The sequence below is a fragment of the Sylvia atricapilla genome, unplaced genomic scaffold, assembly GCF_009819655.1.
Source record: "Sylvia atricapilla isolate bSylAtr1 unplaced genomic scaffold, bSylAtr1.pri scaffold_121_arrow_ctg1, whole genome shotgun sequence".
NCBI lineage: Eukaryota > Metazoa > Chordata > Aves > Passeriformes > Sylviidae > Sylvia > Sylvia atricapilla.
In genome coordinates, this window is record NW_027077049.1 from 25602 (window position 1) to 40049 (window position 14448).

At 57.1% G+C, this 14448-nt stretch overlaps 3 protein-coding genes across 3 annotated transcripts in view; all 3 read right to left on the reverse strand.

The window, feature by feature from the left end:
- LOC136374749 (processed variable antigen-like) lies at positions 1-7510 on the reverse strand. Its single transcript, XM_066340144.1, has 3 exons — positions 7495-7510; positions 2162-2485; positions 1-696 (listed from the first exon to the last, which is right to left on the reverse strand). The coding sequence occupies exons 1-3, from the start codon at positions 7508-7510 to the stop codon at positions 8-10; spliced, it is 1029 nt and encodes a 342-aa protein (XP_066196241.1). The 3' UTR covers positions 1-7.
- Positions 689-1707, reverse strand: CISD3 (CDGSH iron sulfur domain 3). The gene is made up of 2 exons (XM_066340143.1): positions 1444-1707; positions 689-877 (listed from the first exon to the last, which is right to left on the reverse strand). The coding sequence occupies exons 1-2, from the start codon at positions 1660-1662 to the stop codon at positions 698-700; spliced, it is 399 nt and encodes a 132-aa protein (XP_066196240.1). The 5' UTR covers positions 1663-1707; the 3' UTR covers positions 689-697.
- The window catches only part of MLLT6 (MLLT6, PHD finger containing), a gene marked incomplete at its 5' end in the record, with an annotated part of 22320 nt that continues 14700 nt past the window's right edge, over positions 6829-14448 (reverse strand). Inside the window, 5 exons of the mRNA XM_066340145.1 lie at positions 6829-8325; positions 9177-9509; positions 12429-12537; positions 12679-13013; positions 13680-13768. Of these exons, the coding sequence (XP_066196242.1) occupies positions 8281-8325; positions 9177-9509; positions 12429-12537; positions 12679-13013; positions 13680-13768 (911 nt within the window). The remainder of the gene's footprint in view (positions 8326-9176; positions 9510-12428; positions 12538-12678; positions 13014-13679; positions 13769-14448) is intronic.

Sequence of the window (14448 nt, forward strand, 5' to 3'; positions counted from 1 at the left end):
GCGAATCTCAGCCCCACAGCAGCGGGATTAGGATTTCATTGGAGTTTGGAGTCTCTCTTATCCCCACTGCCAGGCGGGAACAGGAATCCCGGTATTCCCAGTGCCCCCAGTATTCCCAGTGTTCCTGAAGCTCCCGGTGTTCAGTATTCCTGGAGCTCCCGGTATTCCCAGTGCTCTCGGTGCTCCTGGTGCTCCTGGAGTTCCTGGTGCTCCCGGAGTTCCCGGTGCTCCCGGTATTCCCGGTGCTCCTGGAGTTCCAGGGGCTCGGTATTCCTGGTGCTCCTGGAGTTCCTGGCGTTCCTGGTGGTCCTGGAGCGCCCGGTATTCCCGGTGCTTGGTATTCCCGGTGTTCTTGGAGTTCCCGGTGCTCCCGGCACTCCCGGCGCTCCTGGAGTTCCCGGAGCTCCCGGTGCCCCTGGTATTCCCGGTACTCCCGGAGCTCCTGGAATTCCCGGTGCCCCCGGCACTCCCGGAGTTCCCGGTATTCCCGGTGTTCCCGCTGTTCCCGGTACTCCCGGCTGCTCCTGGAATTCCCGGTGCCCCCGGCACTCCCGAACTCCTGAAGTTCCCGGTATTCCCGGTGCCCTTGGTACTCCCGGCTGCTCCTGGAATTCCCGGTGCCCCCGGCACTCCCGGAGTTCCCGGAGTTCCCGGTGTTCCCGGTGTTCCCGGTGTTCCCGGCGCTCCCGGTGCCCGCTCAGGCTCGGGGGGGCACCGGCGCCGCCCGCACCTCGTCCCCGCGGTGGGAGCCGTCGCAGTACGGGGGGCTCCGGGTGCGCTTGCAGCCGCAGAGCAGCGCGGGGCCGTCCCGGGACGGGCTGAAACGCACCGGGGCCAGCCCCGGGGCCGCCCGCTTGTGCGCACCGTCACACCAGGGCTGCGGGACAACCGGCACCGGGTCACGGCGGACCTCGGCTGGCCCCGGAGGTCACCGCGACATCCCCACCCCGCCCCGGGTAGTGAATCCCTAGGGAATTGCAGGAAAACCCCAAATCCGCCCCAAAAACCTCCCAGCTCGGGATTGCACCTCGAGATGTCCCAATTTGGGGGTGGTGGGTCCTCCCCCGGTGCCACCGGGACTCTCCAGAGCCCCCCGGCCACTCCCGGGGGTCCCCAACCCCAAATTCCCCGGAGTCCCCAACCCGGGAACTCCCGGTTCTCCCGGAGCCACCGGGACCCTCCAGACCCCCTGTGGTCGCGGCCACCCCGGGGGTCCCCAACCCCAAATTCCCTGGAGCCACCGCGGAGTCCCCAACCCGGGAACCCCGGACCCTCCCGGTTCTCCCGGACCCCCCCGTTCTCCGAACCGTCCCCGGTTCTCCCGGTTCTCCCGGACCCCCCCGTTGTCCCGAACCGTCCCCGGTTCTCCCGGTTCTCCCGGACCCCCCCGTTGTCCCGAACCGTCCCCGGTTCTCCCGGTTCTCCCGGACCCCCCGGCCCGACCTGCCGCTTGCTGTGCCCGCAGGAGCACCAGCCGTAGGTTTTGTCCGCCTTCAGCTCCACCGGGAAGGGCTCCTTGGAGGCGATCACCGGCTGCGGGGCGGCGGCGGAGCACAGCGACGGGACCCGCGCTGCCCCCGCGGGCTCCCGGTACCGGCGGCCGGCCCGGGCCGCTCTCATCAGCGCCGTGAGCACGGCCGGTACCGCTGCGGGCCGCAGCATGCTGCCGGTGCCGGTGACCTTCCCGGTGCGGCTCCTCCTCCTCCTGCTGCTCCCGGTGCGGCCGGAAGGGCGGGGCGGGCCCGGGCAGCTCCGGGAGGGGCGGGGCCACCGGCACCGGGAGGGGCGGGGCTCCGTGCCGCTGACGTTACCGGGTCGGGGTTCCGGGGCTCGGTGCTGTCGCCGTCACCCGCTTCTGTCACCCGCCCCCGTCACCCGCTCCTGGCACCTGTTCCCAGTGCCGGTCCCGGTTCCCAGTGCTGGTTCCCAGTGCCGGTCCCGGTTCCCAGTCTCGGTTCCCAGTGCCGGTTCTCAGTCCCGGTCCCTGTTCCCAGTGCCGGTTGTCAGTCCCGGTTCCCAGTGCCGGTCCCGGTCCTGTTACTCGATCTCAGTTCTGGATCCCAGTGCCGGTCCCGGTTCCCAGTCCCGGTTCCCAGTTCCCAGTGCCGGTCCCGGTTCCCAGTGCCGATACCAGTCCCCAGTGCCGGTCCCGGTTCTCAGCCCCAGTTCCCAGTGCCAGTCCCGGTTCCCAGTGCCGGTACTAGTCCCCAGTGTTTGTCCCGGTTCCCTGTCCCGGTCCCCATTCCCAGTTCCATTCCCAGTTCCCGGTCCCCGTTCCCAGTTCCATTCCCGGTTCCCAGTACTGGTTCCAGTTCCCCAGTGTCGGCCCCAGTTCCCGGTGCTGGTTCCGGTTCCCACTCCCGGTCATGATGCCGGATCCCACTCCGGTACTCGCTCCCAATGCCGCTCCTGGTCCCTGTTCCCAGTTCCATTCCCGGTCCCAGTGCCGCTCCCGGTCCCAGTGCTCCATCCCAGTGTGGGGTCCCTGTACCCACCTTGGTTCCCGATCCCAGTTCCCGTCACAACGCCTGGTCCCGGTGCCCATCCCAGTGCCCCATCCCAATCCCGGTGCCCCATCCCAGTGCCCCATCCCAACCCCAGTGCCTCATCCCAATCCCATTGCGTCATCCCAATCCCAGTGCCTCATCCCAATCCCGGTGTCCCATCCCAGTGCCCCATCCCAGTCCCAGTGCCCCATCCCAGTCCCGGTGTCCCATCCCACTCCCAGTGCCTCATCCCAATCCCAGTGCCCCATCCCAGTGCCCCATCCCAATCCCAGTGCCTCATCCCAATCCCAGTGCCTCATCCCAGTGCCCCATCCCAATCCCAGTGCCCCATTCCAGTGCCAGTGCCTCATCCCAATCCCAGTGCCCCATCCCAATCCCAGTGCCCCATCCCAATCCCGGTGCCCCATCCCAATCCCAGTGCCCATTCCCGGTGCCCATTCCCATTCCCTGTGCCCCATTCCCATTCCCGGTGCCTTTCCCGGGCAGCCTCAGGAGCACATCTCCCCCGTCCGTGCCTCAGTTTCCCCCTGGGAGCCCCCCGGCCTGCAGCCTCTGCCCTGCTGCTGCCGTGGGAATTCCCGAAACTCCGGCTGGAAATTCCTGGAATTCTGGCCGGAAATTCCCAGAATCCCGGCTGGAAATTCCCGGAATCTTGGATGGAAATTCCCAGAATCCCGGCGTGGGAACAGCTTTTCTAGTGGGAATTCCTGGAATCCCGGCTGGAAATTCCGGGAATCCTGACATGGGAACAGCTTTTCCAGTGGGAATTCCTGGAATCCCGGCTGGAAATTCCGGGAATCCTGACATGGGAACGGCTTTTCCACCAGCCACACGGGATTTTGGGCAGGAAAGGGGCCAAAGCAGGGGCAGCACGAGCCGACGGATTTGAGGCTTCCAAGGACTAAATCCTTGGAAAAGAGGATTCGGGAGCTGCTCACAGGCACAGCAGGAGGGTTTGGGATTTAACAGGGTTTTTATTGGGGTTTTTTTTTGGGAATAACCCTCCTTTTCCCACTGATTCCCACCTCCTGCACCCCGGGACCATCCCCGCTTTGGGATTTTGCCACATTCCCAACATCTGGCAGGGAATTCCCTTCCCATTTATATTTTCCCCCTTTTATTTTTATTAAAAAAAAAAATAAATCTCCTCGCGTTTCATATTAATCTCATTTATTATAATAAAGACCAAGTCAAGCAGCGTGAAAAAAATATATCTTAGCTACGTTACCCTTAAATTGCCAAAAATATACACATTTTTTTCCTCTTTTAGCTTAATATTTAAAAACACGAAACAAAACAAAGCGACGAAACCCCCCTAAAAACGAACAAAATAATTCTTTTTAAAAAAAGCAATAAAAATAGAAATAAAAATTAAAGGACACATGCGACGATGCTAAACGAGAGCTTTAGGTGAATAAAATAAATGGGTAAATAAAAGGTACCTCAGTGCAACTGAAACTCGGATAATCTTTAGCTTTGCCTTTGCCTTCCCCCGGCTCTCCTGTTGGTTTTTTTTAAATTTTATTTTTTTTAATTTTTTAATTTTAATTTTTAATTTTTAATTTTAGGTTTTAATTTTAATTTTAGTTTTTAATTTTTAATTTTTAATTTTTAATTTTTATTTTTTAAATTTTTAATTTTTTTAATTTTTATTTTTTTAAAATTTTTTTAAATTTATAATTTTTAGGTGTTTTTTTTAATTTATTTTTTTTATTTTTTGGAGTTTTTTTATTTTTCCTTCCACAGGGATTCAGCGGGACATTCCCGGCTCTGCCGGAGGGACGTTTGGGGTGGCCGCAGGTGACAATTCCGGGGGTTTGGACACGGGGACGGGGGAAGTGCTTCGTGTCCGTGACCCATCTCCTTCCCTCGGCCCGGAATTCCCGGAGATCCGGAGGGATCCAAAACTGGGAATTCCCAGAATCCAGAGGGATCCAGAATTGGGAATTCCCTGAATCTGGAGGGATCCAGATCCCAGAATTCCTGGAGATCCAGAGAGATCCAGCTCTAGGAATTCCCAGAATCCAGAGGAATCCAGATTCTGGAATTCCCAGAGAGCCAAAAGGATCCAACTTTGGGAATTCCCAGAATCCAGAGGAATCCAGATTCCGGAATTCCCAAAGATCCAGAGGGCTCCAGGTCTGGGAATTCCCAGAATCCAGAGGGATCCCCGAGCAGGGGCCGGGGATCTGATCCCACCTAAAACCCCCAAATTCCCAATTTTCCGTCCTCTCCTGATCCTGATCCCAAACATTCCCACAGGAGCCGTTCCCCCAAAACTGGGACGATCCCGACGCGGATTTGGGGCGTCCTGGGGGATCAATTCCCTGTGCAGGATTCCAACATTCCCAACATTCCCAACATTCCCAACATTCCCAACATTCCGGATCCCTCCAGAGTCGGGTTTTGGGAAGAATTCGGGCACAATTTTGGGGTCTTTGGGGTTGTGCTTAAAAAAGCAAGAAATTAAAATAAAATAAAGGGAAGTAAAGTAAAATAAAATAAATAAAATAAAATCAATGAAAAGAAATTAAATAAAAATGGAATAAATGGAAGTAACAGAAAACAAAATAAAATTGAAATGAAATGAAATGAAAAGGACATGAAATAAAATGAAACAAAATTAAATAGGAATAAAATGAAATTAAAGAAATAAAATCAAATCATATAAAATAAAGTATAATGAAATTAAATGAAATGAAATAAAAATGGAATAAATGAAACTAAACTAAAACAAAAAAATACGAAATTAAATGAAAATGAAATAACATAAAATAAGCAAAATAAAATATAAATTAAATAAAATGAAGCAAAATAAAATAAGAACGAAATGAAATGGAAATAAAATAAAAATAAAAAAAGAAAAGAAATGAAATAAAAACGAATAAACTAAACTAAAGGAAAGCAAAACAAAATAGAAATGAAATGAAGTGAAATAAAGCCAGAATAAGTTAAAATAAAACAAAATAAAATAGAAATGAAATAAAAATGACATGAAATTAAAATGAAACAAAATAAAATAGGAATGAAATTAAATGAAATGAAATGAAATAAAAATAAAATAAAATAAAATAAATAAAAAATATTTTTAAAAGCCCAACTCCTGAGCTCCCACTGCCCCAGATCTGGAATTTGGCAGACCCCAAATCCCGAGGATCCGCAGGACGGCGGGTGCAGCCCAAAGACACCAAAATCCCACATTTTAACCCAAATTTGGGACTCAATTGGAACCTGAGGCCCCTCAGGAGGGAGCGGGCGGGACCCAGGGGGATTTGGGGATTTGGGATTTGGGGATTCTGAGATTTTGGGGTTTTGGGGTTTGGGATTTTGGATTTTGAAATTTGGGATTTGGGGATTTTGAGATTTTGGGGGTTGGGATTTTGGGAGTTTGGGGTTTTGGGGTGGCACCTCCAGGAGTGCCCAGGGAGGGGTTGGGGAGGGGGAAAAAAGACAAAAATCCAAAGGAATTTCAAAGTGCAAGAACGGGATTGTGCCGGAGCGGGTTTGGGGACGGGGACCCCAAAGGATGGGGCTCCCCAACAGCTTCCAAAGCTCCTTAAAACCTCTGCGGAGATAAATCCCATTATATATTTAATATATATTTCTATTTCTGAGCAGCTCCGCCCAGTTCAGAGCTCCAGGCTGGGAGCAGAAAGGGGTTTTTCTATTTTTTTTCTATTTCTTTTTTTTTAGACAACCATTGTGGTGTGAAAATTAGGGGGGAAAAAATCACTGAAATAAAATAAAATTAAATTAAAATTTTAAAAAAAGGGGATTCAGTGGAGAGTTTTGCCTGGGCAGCCCCACTGCGGATAACGGGAATAGTGCAAAGCAGGAGGGGCAGGGGGGATGGGCTGAAGGAGGCACCGAGGTCCCAAAATTCAGGATCTGGGCCCGTCCCAAAGGAGTTTCCGTCAGCTGGAGCATTCCTGGAGCTCCGGAGTTACCCAGGGATGGGGGAAGGAGGAGCAGCGGTGGGTTTGATGGTGGTGTGGTGGAGTTCCCTCTGCAGGGCCGGCCTGGCTGTCCTTCCATCCATCCATCCATCCATCCCTCCATCCATCCATCCATCCATCCATCCCTCCATCCATGGATCCATCCATCCCTCATTCCATCCATCCTTCCATCCATCCCTCCATCCATCCATCATTCATCCATCCATCCCTCCATCCATCCATCCCTCCATCCATCCATCCCTCCATCCATCCCTCCATCCCTCCATCCATCCATCCATCCATCCATCCCTCCATCCATCCATCCCTCCATCCATCCATCCCTCCATCCATCCATCCATCCCTCCATCCATCCCTCCATCCATCCCTCCCTCCCTCCATCCATCCATCCATCCATCCCTCCATCCATCCATCCATCCATCCCTCCATCCATCCCTCCATCCCTCCATCCATCCCTCCATCCATCCCTCCATCCATCCATCCATCCATCCCTCCATCCCTCCCTCCATCCATCCATGGATCCATCCATCCATCCCTCCTTCCATCCATCCATCCATCCATCCCTCCATCCATCCATCCATCCATCCATCCATCCATCCATCCATCCATCCATCCCTCCATCCCAGCTCAGAGGAGGCCGATTCCCGGTGGATATTCCAGGCTGAAGGTGGACTCAGGGTCCAGAGGTGGAGAAGGATGAAGTTCTGCCATCCCGGCCTCAGGACGGTGCTCACGGTCCCATTCCTTGGAGATCCCATTTCCCGGGACAGCGGAAGAACGCGGCTTTGTGGGAATGGTTTGTGGCGGGCGGGAAAACGCCGGGAGCGGATTTGGGATTTCCATCCCCAAACTCAGGTCCAGGAATCCACTCCAAGGTCCAGAAGCTCCTCGTGACCCTGGACAATCCCGGCTGGGGCTGCTTTTCCAGCTGAGACTTCGATTTTGGGGAATTCCAGGCAGGAAGGACAGCCCCACCCCTCCGGCAGCTGGCACAGGTGACAATGTCCCCCCAGCTGGTGCCACCTCCTGCCCACCTCTGTCCATCCTCATCCGTCGTGTCCTTCCAGTTGGAGCAAAGCCCAGTGGGAAAAACAGGAAACGTCAACTGGGGTGTTCTTCTGGATGTCCCCACCTGGGCACGGCCACCACGTCCTCCCCTGGCAGTGACAAATCCAGGGGCACATCCTGGGACACTGCCAGGTGCCACCATGTCCTTCTCCAGCAGTGCCACATCCAGGGTCACAGCCTTGGGGACTGCCAGATGCCACCACGTCCTTTCTCCGGCAGTGCCACATCCAGAGTCACATCTTTGGGCAATGCAGGTGCCACCATGTCCCTTCTCCAGCGGTGCCACATCCAGGGTCACATCCTGTGACACCGCCAGGTGCCACCATGTCCCTTCTCCAGCGGTGCCACATCCAGGGTCACATCCTTGGATGCTGCCAGGTGCCACCACGTCCTCCTCTGGCACTGCCACATCCAGTGTCACATCCTGTGACACCGCCAGGTGCCACCACGTCCTCCCCCAAGGATCTGGGGTGTCTCTGGTGCCTCGGGGGCTCCCCTGGCTCCCGGCAGGGACAAGGCCGGCGGGATCTGCTGGAATTCCCCCGCTGGCACAGGGAGCAGGGGACAGGTGACCCCCCGCCGGGCTCCTGGTGTCCCCAGGGCTCGGTGACAGCCGCTGTGGCTCCCGAAGCTGCTCCTGGGACGCTCCGGCGGTGGCCGCGGGGACGGGGGATCCCGGTGGATCCCCGGTGGATCCCCGGTGGATCCCCGGGACAGGGGTCAGGCTGCGGGCTCGGGGGGCCGGGGGGCTCTTAGCCCTTGTCCTGCGCCAGGGGAGCGCCCTTGTCACCCAGGGGCTGCGGAGACACAAACGGGGACACGGCCCACAAGGGTCAGAGGGGACACGGATGGCGGGGACGGGATTGTGGGACAGGGAGCAGGGGACAGGAATTGGGGAATGGGGACTGGGGGACAGGGATCAGGGCAGGGTTTGGGGGTGGGGGATTGGAGGACATGGATTGAGGGGACAGGGATGAGAGGACAGGGACTGTGTGCTGCCATCCCTCCCAAACCCCAGCTGTCCCCAGGCTGTCCCCAGGAGTGTCCCCAGGCTATCCCACACCATCCCATCCTGTTCCCAGTGTCCCCACGCTGTCCCCAGGTGTCTCCCCTAGGCTGTCCCCAAGGCTGTCCCATCTGTCCCCAGGAGTGTCCCCACGCTGTCCCCAGCCCATCCCCAGGTGTCTCCCATGGGCTGTCCCCACACTGTCCCCATGCTGTCCTCACACTATCCCCCCGCTGTCCCCAGCCCGTCCCCAGGTGTCTCCCCTGGGCTGTCCCCACACTGTCCCACGCTGTCCCCACCCCGTCCCCCTGCTGTCCCCCCGCTGTCCCCATGCTGTCCCCCCGCTGTCCCCAGGAGTGTCCCCCCGCTGTCCCCACCCCGTCCCCCCACTGTCCCCCGCTGTCCCCCACTGTCCCCACGCTGTCCCCCGCTGTCCCCCACTGTCCCCCCGCTGTCCCCCCGCTGTCCCCCGCTGTCCCCCGCTGTCCCCACGCTGTCCCCACGCCGTCTCCACGCCGTCCCCCCGCTGTCCCCCCGCTGTCCCCCGCTGTCCCCCCGCTGTCCCCCCGCTGTCCCCCCGCTGTCCCCCGCTGTCCCCCCACTATCCCCCGCTGTCCCCCGCTGTCCCCCCGCCGCACGCACCGTGCCCTTGGTGGCTCCGCCGTCGGGCTGCAGGCTGAGGAAGGGGTTTGGCTGCGGCGGCCCCAGGCCGGGCACGGGCGGGGGGGTGGCCTGGGGGGCCAGCAGCGCCCCGCCGGGGTTCAGCTGCTGCGGGGACAGCGACGCCAGCAGCGCCCCGCCACCGGGAGCCGCCGGGGCCAGCAGCGAGCCCGGGCTGGGGTGCGGTGGCGCCGAGGTGGCGGCCAGCAGCCCGCCCACGGCCAGCGGCGACGGGCCCTGCGACATCTGCAGCCGCTGCAGCTCCCGCTTCTGCTGGATCTGCTGCATCATCTGGAACACCAGCGCCTGCTGCTCCTGCGGGGACACGGCGGGGACACGGCTCGGAGCGGGGACACGGCGGGGACACGGCTCGGAGAGGGGACACGGCGGGGACACGGATCGGAGAGGGGACACGGCGGGGACACCGCTCGGAGAGGGGACACGGCTCGGAGCGGGGACACGGCGGGGACACGGCGGGGACACGGATCGGAGCGGAGACACGGCGGGGACACGGCGGGGACACGGCTCGGAGCGGGGACACGGCTCGGAGAGGGGACACGGCGGGGACACCGCTCGGAGAGGGGACACGGCTCGGAGCGGGGACACGGCGGGGACACGGCTCGGAGCGGGGACACAGCTCGGAGAGGGGACACGGCTCGGAGAGGGGACACGGCTCGGAGAGGGGACTAGGGGCTAGGCGCGGGGGGACAGAGCGGGGACAGACAGGGGATAGAGTGGGGACAAGGAGCTCCGTAAGAGGGGACAGAGTGGAGACAGAGAGGGGACAGAGCGAGGACAGAGTGGGGACAATGTGCTCTCCAAGAGTGGACACGGCGGGGACAGAGATGGGACAGAGTGGGGACAAAGAGCTCTGTAAGAGGGGACAGAGTGGGGACAACGGCCTCGATAAGAGGGGACAGAGCGAGGACAGAGTGGGGACAGAGCGAGGACAGAGCGAGAACAGAGTGAGGACAAGAGGACAGGAGAGGACAGAGCGGGGACAGGAGGATAGGAGAGGACAGAGCGGGGACAGCAGGTGACACCTCACGCGCAGGGTGGGGTTTGTGGCGGGTGGGAACACGCCGGGAGCGGATTTGGGATTTCTGCTCCCCACAGACATTTCCAGCCCCGAACTCAGGCTCGGAATCCGCCCCCGGCTCCAAAAGCTCCTCCCGACCCGGGACAATCCCGGCTGGAACCGTTCTCCAGCCCAGACATCCATTTTTGGGAATTCCGGGAGGGAAGAGGATGTTTTCCCCGATATCCCCACAAAGACACGGGGAGGTTCATTGTCGGGAATTTCACGGCTGGAAGAGCGGACTGGCACTGGAACAGGGAGACCGGGGAGTGGTGGAGTCACCAGCCCCGGGAGCCTTCAAAAAGCGACTTGGAGGACAAAAAAAAAATACTCTTAGAAGGGTTTTAAAAGTGACTGAAGGCTTTAAAAGTGACTGAAAGGTTTGAAAAGTGACTGAAGGGTTTCAGAAGGGATTGAAGGGTTTTAGAGGTGACTGAAGAGTCAAAAAAGTGACTGGAAGGTTTTAAAAGTGACTGAAGGGTTTTAAAAGTGACTGAAGGGTTTTAAAAGTGGCTGAAAGGCTTCAGAAGGGATTCAAGGGTTTTAGGGATGGCTGAAGGGTTTAAAAAGTGACTGAAGGCTTTTAAAGCGACTGGAAGGTTTAAAAAGTGACTGAAGGGTTTTGGAGGTGACAGAAGGTGTCACCTGGATTTGGTTCAACAGGCACAGAGGAATTTGGTCAAAGATTGGAAGATTCTGGGTTTTTTTCCCAACCATGGTGCACCAGGCAATGCTCCTGGGGACAGGGACACAAAGTCCCCTCAATGCCACCTCTCGATGCCACCTCTGCAGGGACACGGAGGGGCAGCCCCGGGGTTCATTAACAGCCCCGGGGTTCATTAATATCCCGGTGACCTTCCCCAGCCCCGCGGGGGATTAGTGACCCTCCCCCAGGCACCTGCAGCGACACAAATCCCCCAGATTCCAATCCATCAGTGACACAAATCCCCCAGATTCCAATCCATCAAATCCCCCAGATTCCAATCCATCAGTGACACAAATCCCCCAGATTCCAATCCATCAAATCCCCCAGATTCCAATCCATCAGTGACACAAATCCCCCAAATTCCAATCCATCAAATCCCCCAAATTCCAATCCATCAAATCCCCCAAACTCCAATCCACCAACGCAGCGATTTCAAATTTGTGCGATTCACCATCCACAATTCCCAAAGTGGCTCTGAATTCCCTCCCCAGCCGGAGCAGCACCCTGGGCTCTTGGAGGGTGGAACAGCCCGGGGACAGCGCTGGTGGCACTGTCATGTCACCCAGGCACAGAGGGGACAGCGCTGGTGGCACTGCCGTGTCACCCAGGCAGGGTGGGGACAGCGCTGGTGGCTCTGCGGGGCTGGGGGATGAGGTTTGTCACCTCAGGGACCTGTGTGTCACCTCGGGGCCCTGTGTGTCACCCAAAATTCCCAAACCACCTGAGCTGAGCCAGGAAACCCCAGAGGATTCGAGGGCAAGAAGGAATCTTTGATTTTAATTCCAGATTTGCCTCTCTTCTCTGAGAGCGGAGAGGAAAATATGAAATTAAAAATCTAGGGATAATATTATCATCATTATTATCACTATTATCATCATCATTATAATTATTATTAAATACATACTATATACTATATGCTATTTAATATATAAAAATATATGTTATATATAATATAATATAATATAATATAATATAATATAATATAATATAAAAATATAATATAATATAATATAATATAATATAAATGTATGTATAGGCTATGAATTATATAGTATATGAATTATAAAATATATAATATCTATTACATATAACACATAAAATATATATCTATCACATCTATATATTATGTACTATGTACTATGTACTATGTATTATATGTATTATATATATTATATATACATTATATATTATATGTTATATGTTATATGTTATATGTTATATGTTATATATAATATATTATATATATTATATATTATAATATATATTATATATTACATATTACAGATTTTAGATTCTAGCTTTTCTAGATCATATACTACACATTCCACTGTATATAATACACATTATATTACATATATTACACATTCTATAGCATATAACCCTGTATAAAACAACCCCAACAGTACCATCACTCCCTACTCCTCCCCCCCGAGCCCTGCCCGCCCCTTACCGGGTTAAGCGGCTGGGAAGTCAGGAGCTGCTGCAGCTGCTGCAGCTGCTGCTCGTGCTGCTGCAGGACGTGCCGCTGCTGCTCCGTCAGGGGGCTCAGGCTGGCCACGCTGCGGGGACGGAGCACGGCGGGGCTCGGTCAGCGCCGCTCCCGCAGCCCTCGGGGACATCCCGCCCTCCTGCCCTTCCCTCGGGGCCCGTCCCGCGGAGCAGAGCCGCGGCAGGAGAGCGCAGAGCCGCCCGCTGCTCACCTGCTCAGGCTGCTGGAGAGCGGCCCGCTGCCCTGCGGCGGAGGCTGCGAGGGCTGAGCTCCGTTCAGGCTGCCCAGGATCCCGTTGAGGGGCATCTGCTGGGCTCCGGCCAGGCTGCCCAGCAGGTTGTCCACCACGGGCACCGAGGAGAGGCCGTGAGCGGCCCCGGAGGCTCCGGCCGGCCCCGCGCCTGCCACCCTGGCCAGGCCGTTCACCTGCTGCGCCCCGGGCAGGGGCAGCGAGGCGGGACTGGGCTGCAGCATGGGCAGGGGCGGGGGGGTGCTGTGGAAGGACAGGGAGGAGCTGCTCCTGCTGGGACAGCCCGAGTGAGGGTCCTGGGGGAGAAACGGACACAGAGCATCGGGCTGGGGGCGGCGGCCCGAGGGCGGCTCCGGGAGACGGGGGTGGGAAAAGGTGGGGGGCTCTGGGGGCGGGCGGCTCGGGTCCGAGGGGTCCCATTGCTCCGAGGGGGTCCTGGAGCTCAGAAAAGCTCTCAAAGCTCAGAAAAGCTCTCAGAACAGCTCTCAGAAAACCTCTCAGAGCTCAGAAAGGCTCTTAGAGCTCAGAAAAGCTCCCCAGAACTCAGAGAAGCTCCCGGAACTCAGAAAACCTCTCAGAACTCAGAAAACCTCTCAGAACAGCTCTCAGAACTCAGAAAACCTCTCAGAGCTCAGAAAAGCTCCCCAGAACTCAGAAAACCTCTCAGAACAGCTCTCAGAATTTAGAAAAGCTCCCAGAACTCAGAAAACCTCTCAGAACAGGTCTCAGAACTCAGAAAAGTTCTCAGAACTCAGAAAAGTTCTCAGAACTCAGCTGCAGCCCTGCTGGAGCTCAAGCATCACCTGGCAGCGCTGTCACCTCACTCTCCCTCTCTCGGCTACTCTCCCCAGCCCTCGGGAGCTGCATCCCCGAGCCTGGGCTAGCAGCCTGTCCCGCCTGGCTACCGAGCCCCGGCGCTGCTGGCCCTGCCCCGCCCTGGGCCCCGCCGGTGGCCGCAGTACCTCGGAGGACGTGGAGAGCGAGTTCTCGATGCCGAAGCTGTTCTTGCACGGGGGGCTCTTGCTGATGCTCAGCGAGTCGCCAGTGCAGACTGAGAGGGGAGAGGCCACGGAGTCAGGGCTGGGTCCTGAGGTGGCCGTGGGACAGACCCCACAGCGCTGTGCCACCACCCCCAGGGCACAGGGACACGTCCCTGCGTGCCCTCAGTCCCCCGGTGTCCCCACTCCTGGTGGCCTCAGTGTCCCCAGCCCTGCTGCCCCAGCCCTAGTGCCCTCAGTCCCCCGGTGTCCCCAGTCCTGGTACCCCCAGCCCCGGTGCCCTCATCCCCAGTGCTCTCGCCCTCAGTGCCCCCAGACCCAGTTCAGCCAGCCCTGGTGCCCTCAGCCCCCCAGTTACCCCATCCCCAGTGCCCCAATCCCAGTGTCCCCAATCCTGGTGTCCCCAATCCCGATGTCCCCATCCCCGGTGCCCCCATTCCCAGTGCCCCCAATTCCCCGATGCCCTCAGTCCCAGTGCCCCAGTCCTGGTGTCCCCATCCCCGGTGCCCCCAATTCCCCAGAGCCCCATCCCCGGTGCCCCCAGTCCTGGTGTCCCCAATCCCAGTGCCCCAATCCCAGTGTCCCCAATCCTGGTATCCCCATTCCCAGAGCCCCATCCCCAGTGCCCCATCTCCAGTGCCCTCAATCCCAGTGTCCCCCCTCCCTGGAGCCCCATTTCCGATGCCCCATCCCCAGTGTCCCCAATCCCGGTGCCCCAATCCCATTGCCACAT

What these genes read in the sequence shown, in the direction of transcription:
- LOC136374749 (XM_066340144.1), bottom strand. An exon ending in GACTGGCACTGGGAACTGGG is followed by an intron (nt 697 to 2,161) that starts GCTGAGAACCGG and finishes CCCGAGCCTGAG; the next exon opens with CGGGCACCGGGAGCGCCGGG.
- CISD3 (XM_066340143.1), bottom strand. Translation starts at nt 1,662, where the DNA reads ATGCTGCGGCCCGCAGCGGTACCGGCCGTGCTCACGGCGCTGATGAGA. An exon ending in GCGGGCACAGCAAGCGGCAG is followed by an intron (nt 878 to 1,443) that starts GTCGGGCCGGGG and finishes GTTGTCCCGCAG; the next exon opens with CCCTGGTGTGACGGTGCGCA.